The sequence below is a fragment of the Purpureocillium lilacinum genome, assembly GCF_023168085.1.
Source record: "Purpureocillium lilacinum CBS 284.36 DNA, scaffold_2, whole genome shotgun sequence".
Taxonomy (NCBI): domain Eukaryota; kingdom Fungi; phylum Ascomycota; class Sordariomycetes; order Hypocreales; family Ophiocordycipitaceae; genus Purpureocillium; species Purpureocillium lilacinum.
This window is the reverse complement of record NW_027072112.1, coordinates 5,093,723-5,113,442: the sequence shown is the minus strand read 5'-3', so window position 1 is coordinate 5,113,442 and position 19,720 is coordinate 5,093,723. Positions and strand designations below refer to the sequence as shown.

General features: G+C 60.2%; 5 protein-coding genes across 5 annotated transcripts; 1 reads left to right on the top strand and 4 right to left on the bottom strand.

The window, feature by feature from the left end:
- Nucleotides 1-55: 55 nt before the first annotated feature.
- PLICBS_003308 (uncharacterized protein) lies at nt 56-4,048 on the bottom strand (the record flags this gene model as incomplete). Its single annotated transcript, XM_018323046.1, has 3 exons — nt 56-1,246; nt 1,300-3,793; nt 4,026-4,048. The coding sequence occupies 3 exons, from the start codon at nt 4,046-4,048 to the stop codon at nt 56-58; spliced, it is 3,708 nt and encodes a 1,235-aa protein (XP_018178276.1).
- Nucleotides 4,049-5,244: 1,196 nt separating this feature from the next.
- PLICBS_003307 (uncharacterized protein) lies at nt 5,245-7,179 on the bottom strand (the record flags this gene model as incomplete). Its single annotated transcript, XM_065600197.1, has 6 exons — nt 5,245-5,494; nt 5,929-6,055; nt 6,107-6,390; nt 6,584-6,707; nt 6,773-6,875; nt 6,946-7,179. The coding sequence occupies 6 exons, from the start codon at nt 7,177-7,179 to the stop codon at nt 5,245-5,247; spliced, it is 1,122 nt and encodes a 373-aa protein (XP_065456269.1).
- A 772-nt stretch (nt 7,180-7,951) lies between these two features.
- On the bottom strand, nt 7,952-10,418 carry PLICBS_003306 (glycoside hydrolase 18 protein; the record flags this gene model as incomplete). The annotated part of the gene is made up of 3 exons (XM_065600196.1): nt 7,952-9,771; nt 9,837-10,284; nt 10,350-10,418. 3 exons carry the CDS (start codon nt 10,416-10,418, stop codon nt 7,952-7,954), a joined length of 2,337 nt encoding a protein of 778 aa, XP_065456268.1.
- A 4,935-nt stretch (nt 10,419-15,353) lies between these two features.
- Nucleotides 15,354-16,583, top strand: PLICBS_003305 (uncharacterized protein; the record flags this gene model as incomplete). The annotated part of the gene is made up of 1 exon (XM_018323045.2): nt 15,354-16,583. The coding sequence occupies one exon, from the start codon at nt 15,354-15,356 to the stop codon at nt 16,581-16,583; it is 1,230 nt and encodes a 409-aa protein (XP_018178275.1).
- Nucleotides 16,584-17,283: 700 nt separating this feature from the next.
- PLICBS_003304 (uncharacterized protein) lies at nt 17,284-19,697 on the bottom strand (the record flags this gene model as incomplete). The annotated part of the gene is made up of 2 exons (XM_065600195.1): nt 17,284-19,638; nt 19,686-19,697. 2 exons carry the CDS (start codon nt 19,695-19,697, stop codon nt 17,284-17,286), a joined length of 2,367 nt encoding a protein of 788 aa, XP_065456267.1.
- Nucleotides 19,698-19,720: the final 23 nt, after the last annotated feature.

Sequence of the window (19,720 nt, the reverse complement as noted above, 5' to 3'; positions counted from 1 at the left end):
CTGCTTGCCTGGCCGAGCCCGTTACAGCTCGCGCCTCAAGCCCCTCCACCTTCTTCTATTGCGCGTCTTCAAAGACAGGCTCCAGGCCCTCCCACGCCTTGCCGTCCCCGTTCGGCCCGGCCTTTTCTCGCTGCTCCCAGTACTTACCGTTGAACTTCCAGTACTCCTCCCCCGTCACCTCGCAGCGTGTCTTGCTGAACCATGCCGGCACAAACTCCTCGCCCCTGGCCTCGCGCTCCCGACGCCGCGCTCGTTGGTTCTCCTCGAGCCGGTTCTTCTCCGTCGCCGCGAGGTCGTACTCGCCGTCTTCCATCGCCCTCTGGTCCGGCCGCAGCCGAGAGTCAGTCGGTGCGATCCACGGCCGCAGCTTCTCGTCGATGTGGTTAAAAGTCAGGACAAACGGCGTCAGGTTGAACGGGATTCCCGTGGGCCGCGGGTTGGCCTCCCACACCAGGTACGCCCGGCTTGGATCCGTCATGCCGCTCTTATCCAGAGGACCGCTGTCGCCCAGGTCGTCCGGCGTCGCCTCGTATCCCGGCGTCAGCCGTGCGTACAGCTTCGAGTTCCAGCGCCCTCCCAGGCTCACGCGCACGTGGCCGTCCGCGTCCACGATCTTGCCAGAAATCTGGTATGCGCTCGACGCCTTCCACCCACGAGCCTTGAAGTCGATGAGTGCTACCTCGCCAGTCGTCCAGTTCTTGATCTCCATCGGGCCGTAGTTGTCCACCGTCGGGTTGCCCGTGATGATGCCCACGACCGAAGACGTCACCTTCTTCCACGTGTATAGGTCTTCCTTGCCTCCCGCCGTCGGCCGCAGCTTGAGGAACCACGTGCCGAGCGGGTTGATGTCGAACGACTTGCCGTAGAACTTGGACTTGACCGCCGACTCACCCCAGTATGTCCAGTGCGGTGACTCCGCCCACGCGGCTCCGATGGGCGGGTGGTGGCTGACCTGCTCGATGAAGAAGCGATAGTTCTTGTCCGGCCGCACATACTCAAACGTCTCTCCCAGCAGCGGGTTGAAGGGCTTGGCGACGCGCCCAATAGTCGACGCGTATTCGCTCGCAGCAAAGGCAGCCACGTAGACGAGCCTTTCAATGGAGTCGGCGCGATCCGCGGCCAGGTCCAGCAAATCAGCGTACTCCATATCCTCACCGCACCGATATAGCAACGATGTCGGCTCGTTAAAAGACACGGGGAGCGTCATCTTGGTCATGTCCTTTCCAATCATCGACTTCAGGATGCCCTGCTCTCTGTTAGTGACGACCTCATCGAAATCGATTCCGCAAGCCTCCTTACCCATAGAGAAATCTTTGGCCGGTCATCGGCGTCCATCTTGAGTCTGTGTCGGATGCCGTTCTCGTACCCCTTGAAGGACGGGCTGATATCCACACCCGACACAACCACTTGCTTGGTCTCTTGCACTGCCTCGTGAGGAATCTCGGCAACCTCGACTTCGCCTGCGTCCACCGCGTCGAAAAACTCTTCTTCGTCCCCTGAGTCGCTCTCCGAGAGCTCCCCGAGCTGATCCAGGGCGGTGGCTCTGCGGCCAAGCGTCCGCGTAGGGGATTTGCTCGCGGCGGCCTCTTCCACCTCCTCCTGGAGCTTCTCCGTCGTCGGCGTGTGGTTGGCTGAGAGAACGCCGCCTTCCATGACCTCCTTGAGTGCCTTCTTCGTCAAGCGGCGCTTCTTTTCGGCCTCGCTCATGCGCGCTTCGAGCTCTTCCTGCTCTCGTGCGACTTGCTGCATGCTCTCCTCCCACATGCGTCGCATGTTGGACTCGCGGTCCAGACGATACTGCCAATAGGCATCGCGATCCTTGGAGATCCGGAGCAGGTCGCCCACAAGGCCCGTGAGGCTGCGGATCGCGGCGTCGTATGTCGTCAGCGCCTGTGTGACCTTGCCATCGGAGAGTGGGGTAGCAGGGCTTTGCGAGAGTTCAGCCAGCAGGGCGGTATGGACGCTCGACATGGTCTCGAGCTGCAGTTTCGCTGACTGCGCGGTGATATTCAGCGCGTCCTTTGTCGCCCCTGGTGCCTCTCGGACGCTGCGATCGTCCCCGTAGTCGTCGTCATCGTCATCATGCTCACCGGGAATGAATGGGCCGCCATTGCCATGCAGTCTTGAGACGTCGCCCTCCGTCCCGGCATCTGCGAACTCGTCATCTTCACCACTTCCCACCGTGCTGGTCCCTGCATGAAGGGGAACCTTGTTGCTGGACACGGATCTGCTGGGAAGGTGAGACGTGCTTCGTTGGAGGTCGGAAAGGCTGGCGTTCTCGCTATGCGACTCCTGAATGGAGAGCGACCCGCTCTGCTCAGCTTTGGCCTGCTTGAGCAGCTCTGCGCTGCGGGCCGCCTGTCGCTCCTCCTCCTTTGCCTGATCCTTGGTCCACTGTATCGAGTTGTTGAGCGCCCAAAACCAGCGCTTGGCCTCGACCTCGTGATTTGCCTTCAGAGTGTATTTGACTGACGACTTGCCGATGATCTCAAACTTGGTCTTCTCGTCGGCGCTCATGTGGAGCTTGGCAATCTTCATGTTGATAGCGCCGCGGCAGGCAGAGCCCGCATCGTCTTGATGTTTGTAATAGCTGAGCACGCCGTCCTCGAGGACGAACCACCTTAGTTGGTAGCCCTTGCGGTAGTTTGTCCACTTCTTGAGATAGCCCTTCATCTCGCGGGCTTCGCGTCCCGCCATGAGGTCGCTGGCATTGGCGGCGGCAGTCCCTTGAGATGCAGCGTGGCCGAGCACCGCCTTCTCCTGAATCCCTCGCTGTGCGGCCACTGCGGCTGGAGATTTCTTGAGTATGGCCTTGACGCCGTCATCGTTGGTGATGGACTGCGGCAACTTGCCCTTCCGGTCGCGACGGAAGGGATCGCCCCCGTGGAGCAGCAGTATTTGGATGAGCTGAGTATTCTTCTTTCGCGCGGCTTCGTGAAGGAGGGTGCCGCCCGTCTGCACGGTCACCGGCTCGGAAGCAAACTCGGGGCTGTTGATGTCGAGGACCGTCTTGAGCCGGTGCTCCTCGAGCACCTCTGCGAGCGTATCATAGTCGTTTCTAGCAATGAGCTCCTGCACCTGCGCCACCTTGGCTTCCGTGTACAGCGATCGCGACAGCTGAAGGAGCTGGAAGATTTCGGGATTTCGGGCCAAATCGATTGGGAGCTTGCCCTGCGTGTTGGCTATGGCGTCATTGATTTCCTTCTGCTCGAGCAGCAACTTGACGACCGGGGTACGGCCGTGCATGGCGGCGATGTGCAGAGGCGTATTGCCATCCTTGTCGCGGGCATTGACCTCGATGCTGCCAGCGCCATCGGACAGCACATATTCAATGACGGGAAACTCGGCGCATTGAATGGCGAGATGGAGGATGGTCGTGTCTTCGAGCGGGCCGCCGCTGAGAGTTGAGATGGACGAGGTGCTCGGGCGGGGCGCGTTGTCGGCTGTCTCGCGGATGGCCCTCGAGATGGAGGCAGTGTCGCCGCTCCTCAGGGCCTCGACAACTCTGAACTTGCGAACCGATTGCTCGAGGCTGGCCGACTTGTCGCTGTGTCTCGGCGGCGCGGGCTGGTTGGAGGGGATCCTGCTCAGGGGCGAGGCGGCCGAGAGCTTGGAGTTGTTGTGGCTCCGCGTGGGAGCTTGTTGGGACATGGCGGCTTGCTTGGGTGCGGATCTGGGAGAGGCGGCAGAGCGGCCGTCCTCGGAGCCCGAGTCGTCTTCGCGCGTGTCCTTGCGTCGAAGAAGCGCGAGAGCGGCAGCCGACTTGGAGCGCTTGTGATGCGGCGTGCCGTTGCTAGATGGCAACAGTGTCAGTGCATGGTCTGATCGGTCGGGGCGACCGACAGTCGGTTTGGGAGGCGGCGGAGCTTCGGTAGCGAACAAAGGAGGTGGCCAACAGCAGCGCGCATCATGGACGCTGCAGGCGGCGCCTCTTCGACTCGCGTCGCACCGCCGCCGTTGGCCGGGTGGCGCGACCCCAAAGGTCCTGTGCTTGGCAATGCACACAGAGCACTCCACGTACGTACCTTTCACCTCCTGTGTCTGACATTTTGGATTGCCGTAGCGCTCACGCGGCCCAGAGCTTGAGAGGCCGCCCGATGAGCTGCTTTGGCGCCAAGCGCGGAGACGGTGGGGAGGCCCCAGCTCAGGTATTCGTGGTACCGGGAGGGTTAATGATATAGAGAGGGCTGCAACTTTGTGTGCCGGAGGAACGACGTGGTATGCCGGTTCGGAGGGCGAGCCGCAGGGAGAGGGAGGATATAGTACACGTGAAGGGGGAAGAAGGAGGTGACGACGTCGCCAGAGAACACTTGGATGGATGGTGAGGAGGTCGATGCTTGGTTGGATCCCGGACGGCAGGAACCACCAGCGCGCTGAGCTTCTCCTCAGATGGGCTAGGGCTCCCAGGCAACCGGGCGGTAGCTGGTACCCGCGGGCCAGCAGCCTCCAGTGGCCGCGCCAGCGAAAGCTCGTACTGCGAAATGATGCGGAGCACGAGGCCCAGGTATTCGCTACCAAAGGGCGCTGTAGTGGTGAGTTGGAAAGGAAGGTGGGGAAGCAGAGGATCAGCCAGCACCTGCGGTGGACACCCGACCCGATCCCTCCAGGGCGCTGTTAGCAAGCGAAACGCTTCGTCTCGACCAACCACAGGGCACCATGCGCACAAAAATGACGTCTGGCTGCCGCTGGAGCGATCGAGCCCACTGGCTGAGCCCTGGATCCCGCTTGCAAGTTCCAGGTCCGGCGCGGTCGCTTTGTTGGCGACTGTGAGTGTGAGGGCCGGTTGGTAACTTAGGTGGTTTGTGGTTTGCGGTCTCGACTTTGCCATGCAGGTTGTGGCTTCTTCCGTCGCTTCCAGTGCTCCCCTACCTATCTCCAGGGGCCCCTGGAGCAGGCCCGGGGGACCTCATGTACGGCTATCGTCACGACCAGCCCGTACTCGTGTCCAGAGGTCCTTTATCGTCTTTGAAATCATGAGCCTCATGCAGCTCAGCAACAAAAGCTCGCATGTGTGCACGGTCATTCGTCCTCGTACCTCCAAGTGCGGGCTCGACATCATCGCCCCGCCAGATGGGCATTTCAATTGACCTTTTTCTATTTACAGAGGTGTAAATGGTTAGTTGCACAGGCCGCCTCGGGGACACAGTCGTGCAGGCAGCCGGCGCCACCTGTTTGTGCTGTAGGGACCGGGCTCGGCAGTGGCCTGCCTTGGTGCTAACAGATAGCTTAGTTCCGACGTCTCAACTAAAGTAAGTGCCAACCAATGTCATTGTGCCGCTCCGTATTCCTCTCGTTGCTGTCCTTCCTCTCGTTGCTGTCCTTCCTCTCGTTGCTGTCCTTCCTCTCGTTGCTGTCCGTCCTCTCGTTGCTGTCCTTCCTCTCGTTGCTGTCCGTCCTCTCGTTGCTGTCCTTCCTCTCGTTGCTGTCCGTCCTCTCGTTGCTGTCCTTCCTCTCGTTGCTGTCCTTCCTCTCGTTGCTGTCCTTCCTCTCGTTGCTGTCCTTCCTCTCAGTTGTTTTCCCTGCTCAGCACGGCACAGGGGAGAACCCGTGGCTCTACTGATTAAAAAGAGGCCCACCTGTGCGACTAACCACTTGCACCTCTGCAAATAGTAAGACGCTTCCAGTTAGCATGATAGCGCGGCTCCATGGACCTGCGTCGGCAGGCCTCCCACACCAGCCACTGACGATGGGCAGCTCAAGCATGTGAATGGGCCACAACGGCACAACGGGGTAGCCAGATCGGCATCGTTGAACATTTTTGGTCGTCCGGGGCCGTTCGTCCAGTAATTACAGCACTCCGTGCCCTGCGCTACAAAACGCAATGCAGGCGAGCGTTTCGTCCACCAGGCTCACGTGATATCTCCTTACCAAACACCAATACGCCATCGTCACACCGCGGAATGCTGCATCGGTCCCCCCTTTGAACACTCCACGCCTCCCGCCTTTTTGCACGACTTTTCCCTCGCCAGCTCGAGGTGGTGCGGCGGCACAGCGTGGTACACCACGGCGTTGAGCACCGACGCCGCCGCCGGCCCAAACCACCATATCCACTGATCTACACGCGCCGTCAGCTCTGTCGACTGCCAGGGAACGGAAGCACACCCACCAGCCATGCTACGCCTGACGATACCATACGCCAGGCATCGTGCGGGATTCATCTGAGCTCCCGCATAGCCAGGAGCCAGGCCGCTCGTCGAGAAGGACACCAAGCCAAGCGATGCTCCAACGAGCAGTGGACCGAGCCGCGGCCCAAAGAGCACCGCCTGCCGGGGATCCAACCCCACCCCGAAGGCGAGATAGAGGAGCGCAAAGGACCCCAAGAACTCATTTAGGTAAACCTGCCCCGTGGTGATCTGGTCAAAGTTGACAAAACACCCGCCTCCCTGCACACTAACAAGGCTATCAGCTTGGCACAGGTCTGGACACCACTAGCTGGCTATACCTCTGAGATCTCTCACTGCCCCAAGCGGCACTCAATAGTCCGCCGACAGCCGCAGCTCCCAACGTCTGGCCACACATGTACAAGACACCTTGGGCGTGTCAGCAGCGACATACGCAGCTTCGCGTTCAGGAAAGTAAGTACTCGCCTCTGGGCAGAGGGCATATGCCGACGAGGACGGCCGAAAAGGTAATCATCGGATTCAAGTGACCGCCCGACGCCGGCGCCGAGGCGTAGATGAACAGGGCCAGCAACACTGTGTTGCTAACTGCGGTCGTCTTATTAGCAAACCGAGTCAAAGCGGGTTTGCGCCCCCGACAAGGCCAGCTTTACTTCCGATGTAGGCTCCGAGGACGTTGGTCTTGTAACTAAACAACGTCGCTGTGATGGAACCACTGACAAAGACTTGGCAACCAGTTGCAACGGCTTCGATAAACTGCATTCTTTTGTCAGTCCGGTCGCTCCGGTGCCGCGGGGCGCATCTCAGCCGTGGCCAAAGCACCTACCGCCGACTTCCATATTGACAAGTCCAACCACCCGTCGAGATAGTACGATCGGTCTCTGTAAAAGGGGATCGCACGGCTCACAGCCGGCCGGGCCGATGGCACAAACGAGGCATCGAACGCGGCCACCTGTAGTCGCTGCTGGTCAACTGCCGTTTCACTACTGAGGCGGTCCTGTGCAGCCACCTTGGAGGGCTGCGCGGCCGCACTTCCGATCCTGTCGTCGATGTCTTCCATGACGGATGTACGCCGGCGACGGCCCAGCCGGCGGGACAAGAAGTTTATTTATTTAATAACAGAGCGAGATGACAAGCCCCCTCCTCGAGCACAGACGGAGGAGCGCCCGGGATGTCACGTGACAAAGCCGACCCGTCACCTCGTATCCTGCGACCCAGCAACTCAAGAATCCCAAATAAATATTACGAGTCGCTGGACCGTAATGGTATGTAAGCACGCTATAATCACCGTGCTTGCCAATGACATGTCAGCGCCGCCCGCCGTCGCCAGTTGACAGACATTCTGGCAGAAATCCCCATGCCCACTGCCGGCTGCGCCGCTCCGCCGGACATGGAACGATCGACTTTGCCTACATAGGCTATAGGCTATTGACGGGTTCCCGGATTCACACCGGAGAAATCTATGCCACAGGGGCCACGGGGCTTGCATGTGGCCAAGGTACCTGAAAAGGGCAATGCCGACTTACCCGTCATTTCGACTGCCACGGCGGCAAGGGAACCAAAACAGTCTCGATGCGAGAGACATACGGGCACGGACATGGGCCTGGAAGGGGCAAAAAAGGTAAGGTATTTTAATTGACAATATGATTCACAAGGACTTTCCATGATGCACGCCTTCCGTCTAAGAAACGCAAAAGACCATAAACTCGTCATAAAAATAAGAAGTTAAATTCGGCGGGAAGCCGCGCCACCATAGAGCGGGCGTGAGCTCATTCCCGTCTATCGTTGTTCAGAGTAGAAGACATAGAATTGCGAAGTAGAGTCCCAGAACCTTACAGGGCGAACACCTGGAAGGCGACCATGGCGACGAGGCCGCTGAGGCCGAGCGCCAGGGTGGAAGCGCCGGCCTGGACGGGGCCGCTGGGCACGGCGGAGGAGCCGGGGCCGACAGGGGTCGTGGTCCAGCTCTGCGTGGGCACGGCGACGCCGGACGAGACGCCGGGGCAGCCGGTGCCGGCGCAGCTAGGCGCGGGCTTCACGCCCGTAGGCCGGGTGGCGGTCTGCAGGGTGTTGGTCTCGCCCGGGACAGTGACCGTCTCGGTGAGGGTGGACGTCGCGGCGGTCGTGGTGGTGGCCTCGGGCGGGTTGACGGGGTTGACGGGGTTGCCGCCGGGGACGCTGGGCGTGGGCTGGGGCACCTTGCCCGTCTCCGTCTCCGTGACGGGGCAGACGGTCGTGTACCACGGGATGGTCTCGGTCGTGACGTGGCCGACGGGGCAGTTGGTGACCTGGGGCGGGCAGGCCGTCACGGTGTGGATCTTGGTGGTGTAGACGGTGCTCGTGGTCCAGGCGGCCGACGACGAGGGCTTGGTGTGAGTCGGCTTGGGGGGCTTGGGGGCCTCCGTCTCCGTCACGGGGCAGACGGTCGTGTAGATGGGGATCGTCTCCGTCGTGACATAGCCGCCCTCGGGGCAGTTGGTGACGTAGGGAGGGCACTTGGTGACTGTGTGGACCGTGGTGGTGTAGACGGTGCTCGTGGTCATGGAGACGCTGTGCGATGTGATGGTCGAGTTGGACCACTTGGACGTGCTGGAGGCGATGCTGGTCACCGGGGTCGTCGAGGTCGTGACGGGGGGAGTGACGGTGACGCCAGTGGTGGTGGTGGTGACCGAGGTGGGCTTGGCGGTGCTGGAGACGTCCTTGGTGGAGCTGCTGGACGACTCCTTGGTGCTGCTCACGGCCGTCGAGCTGCTGACCTTGGAGGTGCTGCTAACGCTCGTAGAGCTGACCTTGGAGGTGGTGGTCTCGATGGTCGAGCTGGGCGAGGTGGAGCTGGCCTTGGAGGTGCTGCTGGCGGAAGTCGAGCTGGCCTTGGAGGTGCTGCTCTCGGTGGAGCTGACCTTGGAGGTGCTGCTGACGGAAGTCGAGCTGGCCTTGGAGGTGCTGCTCTCGGTGGAGCTGACCTTGGAGGTGCTGCTGACAGAGGTAGAGCTGACCTTGGAGGTGCTGCTCACAGAGGTCGAGCTGGGCGTGGTAGAGCTGGCCTTGGTGGTGCTGCTAACGGTCGTCGAGCTGACCTTGGTGGTGCTGACGGTCGTCGAGGTAGCCTTGGTGGTGGACGAGGTCTTGGTGGACGAAACGGTGGTGCTGGTGGTGGTAGGGACCGGCGAGCAACCATACTGGAGGGCGTCAATGACGTGCTGGTTGAAGCTCTTGCCGTTGACCTTGTTGGCAGCGCCGGTGTCAAGGTCCCACAGAGAGATACCACCCCAGTTCTTGGTCTTGGTGCTGTACTTGCACACCAGCTCCTTGACCTTGTCAGGGGTGATGTAGCCCGAGCCAGCCGAGTCCGTGTTCGGGCCAGCGGGCAGGCCGACGAAGAGCTTGGCGTTCTTGCTGTTCTTGCTGCTGGCCATGAAGTTCACCCAGTCGTCCAGGTTGAACTTCTCGCCGGTGCCGCCGTTGCCCGAGATGTAGTCGCAGACGGGGTTGTTGTAGAACTGGATGAAGAGAGCGTCAAACTGGGCGTTCTGCAGGAGCTCGGCCATGTCCTGCATGTTGGCGCTCAGGGGGCACTGGGGAGCGGCGGTGATGATGAGGGACTTGTCAAGAGCGCGGAACTTGTTAACCATGGCGATGTAGGGCTTGTTGTCTGCGGGCCGTGATTGTTAAGACTCATATGCGCAACCAATAAAGGGGAGTCAGGGTTCATCCTACCGAGCTTGTGCTCGAGGTCAAAGTCGAAACCGTCCACGGAGACGTGCTGGTCAGCGTAGTCGAAGGGACGAGGGACGTCGTTCGCCGGGTTGTACGGGCCAAAGGCCTTGTACAAGAAGTCGGCAAAGTACTCGCCATTCGCCGTCGTCGAGACGGCATAGTTGTTGGAGTCGGTGTTGTACATGCCGCCGATGCTGAGGATGACCTTGACGCCCTTGGACTGGCAGTAGGCGATGTCCTGCCTCAGAGGCTCGCAGTGGCTGAGGAGCTTGGACGGGTTTCCATCCTTGTCCTCGTAGGCGTCGGCCCAGCAGTGCGACGAGAAGTTGATGCCGGGATACTTGGCCTTGCTGGGGTCGTGCTCCGGAGCCAGGTTGACGAAGCCGACCGTGGCATACTGGATGCCAGTGTCACAGTACGTCCTCAGCTCCTGGTTGTTGTGTTGGCCCTGAGACAGTGTTAACAGAACATTGCTCCCTTTACAAATACGTTGTTGACAGGATCATGACCGACCCAGTAGCCGTTCAGGGCGCCATACGAGCCAACGCCCGCAGCGATCGCGCCAGAGAGAGAGACAGACATGATGTCGGATCAAGTTGTCTTGCGGGCTTTTTCTTCGCCAAAAGAACAGAACAAGAACAAGGGACTGTAAGTTGGCCGAGGCCGGGTAAGGAGTGTGGTGATGATGATGCTGAGATCAACGAAAGGACGCAAACAAACGTTTGCAGACGGCCAAGTAACCGAGCCGTTTTCTCTCTGAGGCGGAACACAGAGGCAGAGTTGATGGGCAGAAGGGAAAGGGGACTCGGCCGGAGGAGGAGCGCCTCCGGTTTTGACGGGAGAGGAGGCCACTCGCGGACACCTCTCACGCAGTGTGCGGCTCTGCTGGGCCCTGCGGAGTCCCTACCCACGCGCCGCCTCCTCCTCCTCCTCCGTCTGCTACTACGTGCTACTGCTACATCGTGGACTCGGACACTTCCTCAACTGGGGAGACCGGGCTATCGGGCCAGTCAACCGTCGACATCGTGACCCATAACAGCACAATGCAGGTACAGCGCCAAGAGGCACAACAGGCAAAAAGACCCATGCTTACAGCGCCGGACCGCCTTGCTGAGATGAGGCGCCCCTCCTCTCGCGTCCATCGCGCCTCCGTCTGGTCGCACAGTGGAAGACGGGCGACGGACGAGAGACGGCTCTTGTGGGCGGTTCGAATCCTGCTCGATGCCATGTTCAGGAACAGGCCTAGCGTGGAAAGCAGGAGGTGTGGCGAGCACGCGGCGGCCATTGGGCCAAGAGCGCATCGTGGATCACGCCAAGGCAGAGGGGCCTCTCATCGTGAGCCGCCCAACCCGGTCCGGACTGTTAAGGCCGGGGAGCAATAGCGGCCCATGTGCGTTAACGAAGGCCCAACCCAATTTCTGGCGGCCCTGCTCGGCGCCTTCTCCTTGCGGGCAAGGCTGCGGGTTATTGAATGACGGGCTCTCTCAATGCAAGCGTGGCGAGAGAGGTGGAGTGATGAGTTGCTGCAGATGGACCGGGTGGCGGTCCCAAGTAGGAGTACTTGAAGCGCTGTGCCGCCCATCCCCTCACTCTTCTTTGGAAAAGGGGCTCCTTTTTTTTTTCTCAGTTTGGCGATCAGACACGCTGCCCTTCAGACGACGATAGCCTGTTCGCCGTGTCATGCGGCTCAAGTTGGAGCTGCTCGCGCAACGCGAGTAAGGCGCCTGGCCCTGCCCTGCCCTGCCCCCTCCCCGTCGGCAATCTCGATGCCTGCTCGCATCGTGGGAGTCAGACAGGCGGCCGGCGCCTGTGGGGTCGACAAGAGGGGGAATCTGGCAACTGGGACTGTAAATCCGGCTGAGGCCGAGTTCTTCAGCAGGGGGGGGGGGGCCGCGGCCGGCCCTGCCTGGCCCCGTCCTGGACTATGGTCCGGCCGTCCGTGCAGACCTTGGTGCTGGCCCTACTGGCCCTGCCAGTGGGAGCCTCCATGACCGCCTTGTGGACTCCGTGTCCGCGGCGCGGTTTGTTCAACCTGTGGGCGCTTCCAGCGCCGGTCCACAAAAAGCTCATCACCCCTGGGTTGGACCCCTGTTCCTGGGACGTTCCTGGACAATCTGGGCCCTCGCCGTCAGCCGCCACCGTCATGGGGCGCCCATGCTGCTTTTCTCCGTGGTGTCAAGCGCGAGCAAGCAATCATCAGAACAGATGAAAGACGGGGCTGGCCGCGGGCCTGGTGAAGATTGTTCCCATGGGTGTCACAGTTTGGTTCCCCTCATTCGGCCTCTTTGCCATTTCGTGACAGTGCTTGTATGTCTGCCGCAATGAGAGAGCCTCTGTCGCCATCGTTCTCTCTTTATTAGCCCATCTTTACCCCGCTCCCGTCGCGGAAATAATTTACTTCGTAATAACGGCAGGTTTTCCCTCGCGGCGCAGCAAACCCGGTTATTAGGCTACCCAAAGTCCCAGGCTGCAACGACAGCAAACCACACACCGTATGATTTGTGGGGAGGGGTCGCGACGAGGTGATGCCACGAGCGGCGGCCTGCCGGTGGTTCCCACGCCGTTGCTTTCCCACCGCAAGACGGTCCCATCGTCATGCAACAATCCCAAGCGGAACCTTGCCGAATCCAGGCACCGAGGCTGAAGCCCGGGGCAGGGACTGGGCCGGGCAAAAGTGCGGCGTGACTGCAGACGGACTGCGCCGCCGGCACTGTGGCCACCGCTCTTGTCTTGTTGCAAGTCTCTTGAACGCGGTGACGCCTCGGTTGGCCTTCGGCCATTTCACCTGAGCTACCCTGGAGCAGGCATATTGTGTCACGAACTGATTCTACTTGGTACAACGACAACAGTCGGCATAGCTAATTGCCTGTAACCGCTGCACCTGCGCCGGCGCGTTGCGACTATCATCAAGGGTAAGAGTGGCTGTGCAAGTTTTCTCTTGTGGAATCGAGCCGACTTGGCTTGAATAACCTCAACGGATGGATATGCAACGGGGAGGATTGTGGATGCGTCGAAGTCAATGCCACTTTCACAGTCAGGCATGCCTTGGCCCTGCCTCGCGTCCAAGCTTTATGCTGCGGGCGGGGTTCTTGACGTGCAACAGACTCTTGCAAGGCAAGGCTTCAAATATAGGCAGACTTGACCTTGACTTGTCAGCGCACGGCACCCTGACCGAAGCTCTGCCGGGTTACAAACACACCTCACAACTGTGACGGTCAATGTCGTGGCTTTGACAAGCACCAGGCAGCAACAGCCCTCCAGACATCGCCGACGCCATCACTGGACTTGTCACTCTCCACGCCTTGACCCGGCGTTTTCACAGTGCTTTTTTCACGCGACGCTTCCACGCAGACGCGTCGTGTCGAGACAAACACGATGGATCCAGTCTCCTTCCCGCGATCGCGGGGTTGGGCGAGCACACCTCTAAGACAGACAAGGCGGGAAGGTGTTCAGGAAGAGAGAGAGAACCCCCCCCCCCCCCCCCCCAAAAAAATGTCAAATCTGCGCAAAAAAGCTTGACGCGCCTCCTTCGACGAACATGGTTGTCCAAGACACGCAGGATTTTTTTGTTGCAAGCTCTTGGAGAAGGGCTCCGGGGCACGGCAGAGTGAAACCAGACGAGACGGGGCGGAGTTGAATGCCGGGATATGGATGGGAGACGGGGAGCCAATGACTTCGAATGCGAGTTTACGAACACGCTGCGGATCCGCATCGCGCCGCGTCCGATCCTGCAAGCACGATGCATGCATGTCTCTCCACGCGCGGCTCTGCCGTCTGCCAAACCAAAGTACAGTAATAAGGGTGTCAGAGCTCGCTCGACTGTGCCGTCACACGTCAGAATCAGGCCGTGGGCATGCCGCATGCCCCTCCAAGCCCTCCCCCTCCCTCCACCTCGTCAAGCTCGTCAAGCTCGTCAAGGATGTGATGTGCTCTTTTCGGGTGGCCATCCCTCGCTCGCACGACATCCTCTCCATTTCGGTCAGCCATGGCGGCATCGGATGTCACGAGGGGCGTTCGTCACCGTCGCCGAACAAGCCACCGGCCGAATGCCGGTGCCGCTGTTGCTGCTTGCTGGCCGCTTGTTCCCGGGTCTTGCAAGCGACAAAAACGCCACTGCGTGTCTCAGCACCCACAGCGCCGGGTCTTGATCCGCTGCGCAGCGGGTGCGATGGATCATACAGTTTTTGGTGCGTGGATCGGCCACTCCCCCCCCCTCCCCACCAAAAAGGCGTGTAAGTCGGGCAAAGGGACGCGAAGCGAGCTGCAGCAGCATACCGATCGTCCTTGCAGCACAGCTACCTACGTAACCACATCTTCGTCAACTTTGAGCTGTCATCCGCAGCTTGACCGAGTCATGCGCCCAAACGCAAAGTAAAAAAGTCCCCTACGTATAGGCGTCGTCTTTTTTCTCTCCTTACGTCCCCGCCTTGCCTTGCCTCTAGCACAGCGAAGAAGCAGACGATGCAGACCTTTTTGAGACGGGCAGAACCCGCCCTGCCTCCAACCACCCCCACTAGCCTTGCACCTCCTTGCAGCGGCCAAACGTGCTCTTGTCTCCCTCCCTCTGCCACCGGCAACCCCTTCCTGCGCAAAAGACTTGACCTGGCTTCTCCTCTATCCTGCATAATCGCGCTCGCCCTTTATGCAGCCCTTGGGGGAGCGGCAGCTTGCCCCTTTGCAAGTTGCGCAGGAGAAAACAAGCGACTATTTGGCCGTTGATGTCCTGGAAATCGATATGCAGGAGGCTCGTGGCTTGCCAAGGGACCCTTCCCTCCTCCTCCCTTGATGTCCAAAACACCATGCGGGAAAAAGCCCATCGTGGGATGGGGGCACACGCAGGAATAGCCGTAGTTCTCTCTCGCCACTTGCAAGGCGTCATCATCCTAGGCGTCACGTTTCTTTCACTTCGCCTCGGCTCGGGGCTCACAGCTGAAGGCGAGGGGCAGCACTCGTGATGATGATGATGAGCCGATGCTGCAAGTGCAAAGCACCCACCGGAGGTCCCGTGTTACATACCAACCACCAAGCTTCAGGCCTGAGCCTCTGACCAGAATGCGCGAGGCAGCCTTCACACGCCACCTTTACCTCACAGGTGCGCGCGGGACGCAGCCTCTTCCCCTCCCCACTGGAATGCCCTTGCGAGCGGCCGAGAAGGGTGGGAGGGGAGGGTGGAGGGGAGGCTGTACCGTCAACACTCCTCGTATCGCGAGGCGGGAGTCGATGCCCCACGCCCATGTCTTAAAAACAAGTCGAGGAGCTGGGGGGGACGTGTAACGAGGGCTGGGTTTTGTGTTTTTGGAGAGGCGCCTGTCCCTATAACATACCCCCCCTCTTCTCTTTCTACTTCTTCGTCCCGCCCGTCGACGGCTTGTGCTTGTCGTCGTGCTGCTGTTCATCACCACTGCCGCCAAAGCCCCGGCCTGCTTCGCAACTAAGCAACGTCGGAGCCTATGTGACTATTACTACGCACCCAAGAAGAAGAAGAAACAACAGCTAGCCGCCGCCGCCGCCGCCATCATGGAGCGGTCCAGCAAGCTAGCAGACCTCACCCTCGTCTCCAAGTACTACCCCGTCGCCAACTACTCCTACCCGCGCAACGACCATGCATCGCGCTGCAGCACCAGGCTGTCCACCGGCAGGTCCGAGAGGACGTCACTGGGATCCGAGGGCTCGGCACCGGGTTTGATCGACGACCGCACCGACTCGGAGGTGTCGGTGGACGACGACTACCAGTGGCATGCCAACATGTCGGAGTTGTGGGATAGCTTCTGGCCTCGAGATGCCGCGACGAAGCCCATGGAGGAGGCAACGATTCACCCGAAGAAGCAGTATCCCGCCTTGATACCGTCGCCGCGTAACCGTCGGAGACGGCAGCCGTCTCCCAACAGCCGGTGTCCGGCGTGGCCGCTGCCGGATGGCTCGCCGCGAGAACGGAGCAGAAAGCCGGCGGCCACTTACACGGCCTCGCCGAAGCCAAAGCCTGCCATCACCTACAGCCCCTTTCCGAAACCACCAAAGCCCACGCCTGCTTCTCAGCGCATAAGTCGCCAGGCATCTATCTTTAAGCCGACCTCAAGGCCAGTTCTGCGGCCGGTGCGCCCCCCGCGCCCCGATGACGAGCTCCTCATCGACTGTGTCCAGCCGCCGGCCTCAGCTCCAGCCATTATCACTACCTGTGCCGTCGGAGATCGCCACTCGCGGCAAGAGGCCCCCCTCTCACCAACCATGGACTGGTCCCCTATCGTCCAGCGCCAGACCAGGTCTCTCGACGAAGGCACCAACCGCCCCATGACAGCAAACGCCGGCGTCTACTCGTCCAACGCTCACTCCGCCACACATCTACCTCTCTCCCCCTGCCAGGCTCCCAAGTCACGCGCGCCACGACACTTCAAGTCCATGGCCCAGCTCGTCGCGAAGCCCCTGCCCCCTCTCCCCGCGACGACGCGACCCGTAGAGCCAGAGCCTCACTCCGTCTTCGAGGACGACTCGTCCGACGACGACGGCGAGCGGGAGAACCGCCGGTCCTTTTTCCGCTTCCACAAGCGCTCCGACAGCGATCAGCGCCATACATCCAAGGCGCCAGCTTCATCGCAAGTCACGCCAGCGCGGCGCCGGGCGCGCGCGCTTACTGCTCCGTCGTCGCCCACGCGGCAGCAGCCGGATCGCTTGTGCAAGCAGGAAACGCCTGGCCGGAAGAAGCAGGGACCAGAGGTGTTTGGCCGCATGCTGGGACGGAGGAGCAGATAGTTTTACGAGAGTTACGCTTATGACTTTCTTTTACGGGGGCGTTGCTTAGACGGGGACTTGGGGGCACTGCATCTTGAGGCGCACAAATTCTGTATGTCATGTCCATTATGGGAATCCGTGGATGATCATGAACGAGGAGTAAAATGTACAATGCAATGACTTGTCACGATGATCGCGAGCACGCTTGAGAAAGTGGCGGTGCACATTCCGTTGTCGTGTTGGCAATGCCACCCTCATGTCGGAGGGGTTGGAGGCATGCCGGTGGCACGGCCGGTGCCTCACGCACGAGTCTACCCACAGCGAACAGTTGAGAGCCATTTTTCGCTTGCAAAAGCAATGCCCTTTGTTCTCTGTCCGTTACGGCCAGCCCAGTGAAACAGTTTTCCGCGCCGGTACAACGCGATCCGCCGCAAGGCATTTTGGGCATCCCAAGTGTGGCTTGTTTACGCGCCTCCACCACCACCTCGTCTATGCTATGATTCGCGTAGCCCATTCCAGCCGTTCCTTCGTGAACCACGGACCTCGTCAACACTGAACCGTGGAAAAATACATAATCATCGAGATCGTACGATTCCCATTTCCCATTCCCTTGCGCCTGTTGAGTTTTTTCTTAAGAAGAAAGAAGGCATCGCCATGCCCGAGGCCCACAAACGCCGTGCTCACATGAGAGCCCAAATGACACCATCGCCTTTGCGCGCACCTATACCGCATCCCTCGCCAAGCGCGTTGCTTTTTCCGTGAACCTTCGAAGGCGCCGAACACTCAGACCCTGTTCATCTCTTCCCGGCAGGAGGCCGACAAACCACACGCTCTCTTCACGGGGATCGTCTCTCCCAACGCCCAGACGCACCTCGAGATCGCGGTGCGAGCGTACGGCCCGGAAGGCCGCGTCCTGAACGAGCTCATCGGCAGAGCAGAGAGCCAGGATGCCAGCCGGCGAACTGACTGAGTGGGGCAGCATGAACTGCCTCCGGCGGGGCACCAGCAGCAGAAGACAGACGACGTAGAGGATGAGGAATGCGAGCAACACGCCAAACACTGGCATGCTCGGATACATCCGAACCGACTCATCGTCGGCAGTCAGGGCCATGAACAATCCGCCCGCCAGCACTGGTATGAAAACAAACAAGACACCCATGAGCGACGTCACCGCTACTCGCCAGTGTCCGTTGGAGAGGGCTCTCCAGGTCGCCTGCAGGGGAAGGCATGCCGCGTAGTCTGCCAAGATGGATCGCCGCGCGACGGCTCCCTCCAGCTTGATCATGTCCCCCCAGGGTTGCACGATCCGCAGGGACTGATCCAAGCTCTGGAATAGGAGCCACAGGAACATCCCCAGCAGCGACGGGATGAAGCCGTAGACAAAGTTTGCAGGCGAGAATGCGGCTTCGTCGGGCTTTGCGGTGAGCTTGGGTGCGAACCCACTATCGAGTCGGGTTTGCGGCAGAAAGGAGACGACCAGCAGTGCCACCAGCAGCAGCCACGTCGTGACGACAAACACGATCAAGGGTACGTCTCGCAAGCACCATGGCAGATACCCACCACTGCCCATACCCAGGCTAGGCAGGTCGTGTGAGCCGATGGACGCGTCGAAGCTCCCTCGCTTGACTCGCTCGTCATGAACCTCGGGTCCATGTGCTGGAGACGCGGCTGAAGTTCCGATGGAGTGCCAGATTCCTCCACTAAGCGTGTCCTCCGTCTGCCAGTATCCAAGCCGATCGAACCATCTGTCATTTAACCGTGCCTTGAAGTCGCCACCGGGCCCTGAGAGTGCGCGCTGCTTGTAGCTGCTCAGGGTGTTGGTCCGGTTCACCAAGGGAATGAGGTCTGCGATGGACCGGATGTCCCACCTCAGGCCCGTCCACTGCTTGAACCAAAATGCCATCAAGAGATTGGTCGCAACAAGGAGGAAGGCGTACAGGCCGACCAATGCCCACACGACGCCCGTAGACGGTGTCCATATCCACTCGTTTCCTACATAAACACATGTGAAGGCCACGCTTTGCAACGGAACCGTGAAGATGGCAACCCAAGTTGCCAAATCAAAAACCATCAGCTGCCACGGGCCAGCCAGCTGTGGCCGCAGAAAGGACGTTGGGTATAAATTTTGAAACAACGCGAGGTACCTCTCGCGGGGATCCTCTTTCGCCATGGTCGTAAAGGGGAGAATTCGAAGAGACGCCGTAACAATGCTTTGCGCGTAGATGAGAATGACTGCGCCAAGCAACTGCGGCAGGATGCGAAACACAAAATACTGCCCAGAGTAAATGGTGCCGGGATATGGTGTCAACCCGACGCGCTGGGCCGAAAATCGGTCGGAGAATATGAGCGCCGCGATCATCAAGAGGCATGAAATCATTAAAATAATCATGGAGAAGGGTCGTAATATGCGTGGCTTGTATGTGAGTGGTGGATATGTCCGTCCCCGAGGGTCAATGGCCTGAAGCGCGAGCTTGTCCACTGCAATCCACTGATCCGAGGTTGGCGGATAATCGTCTAATGAGGACGTTGGTGGCGATGGGGGTTCTGCGGGTGGAGCGGTCGGGGCCACTCTCGCCAAGTTCTGGCCGACCCGTGGCTCGCCGGCGTGCCGCTGCTCTTTGACGTTGTGCGAGTAGTACACCGGCTGCGGTTGAGTCACGGCCGCAAAGGCCAGCTCCTCGTCTGGTATTCGCCGGGGTATGTCTGAAAGGTATGGCTGTCTTCCAGATGTGGGTGCGGAAACGTGCTGAGTGGAGCCGCTCCTCCTATCCCGTGTAAGTGCCTCGAGGGCATATTGGATGTATGGAGTGTCGTCGACGCCGGGGGTGACTTTTCCGGCGGCAATTGTGAGTTCGTCCTTGAGGCTGTTGCCCATCCGGGCGGCATTGTCGGCCGCGAACATGGCCAGCTGTGCCTCGTCGAAGCGCACGGTAGAGCTGGGCGCTATGCTGGCAGCATCAGCTGGGCCGCCGGGGAGCTGTGGGGTCGCAGACGGCAGCAGACGGTCCGGCCCGTATATCTCTGGACTTGATGCAGACAGCGACTTGGGTGAAGGTTTCGCCGGGACAACGGTCGGCTGGGGCGACAGAGATGCGATCGGTGAAGTCTGTTGCGCTAAGGTACCTTGTGGCTCATGGTGGAGGCGACCGTTGGATGGT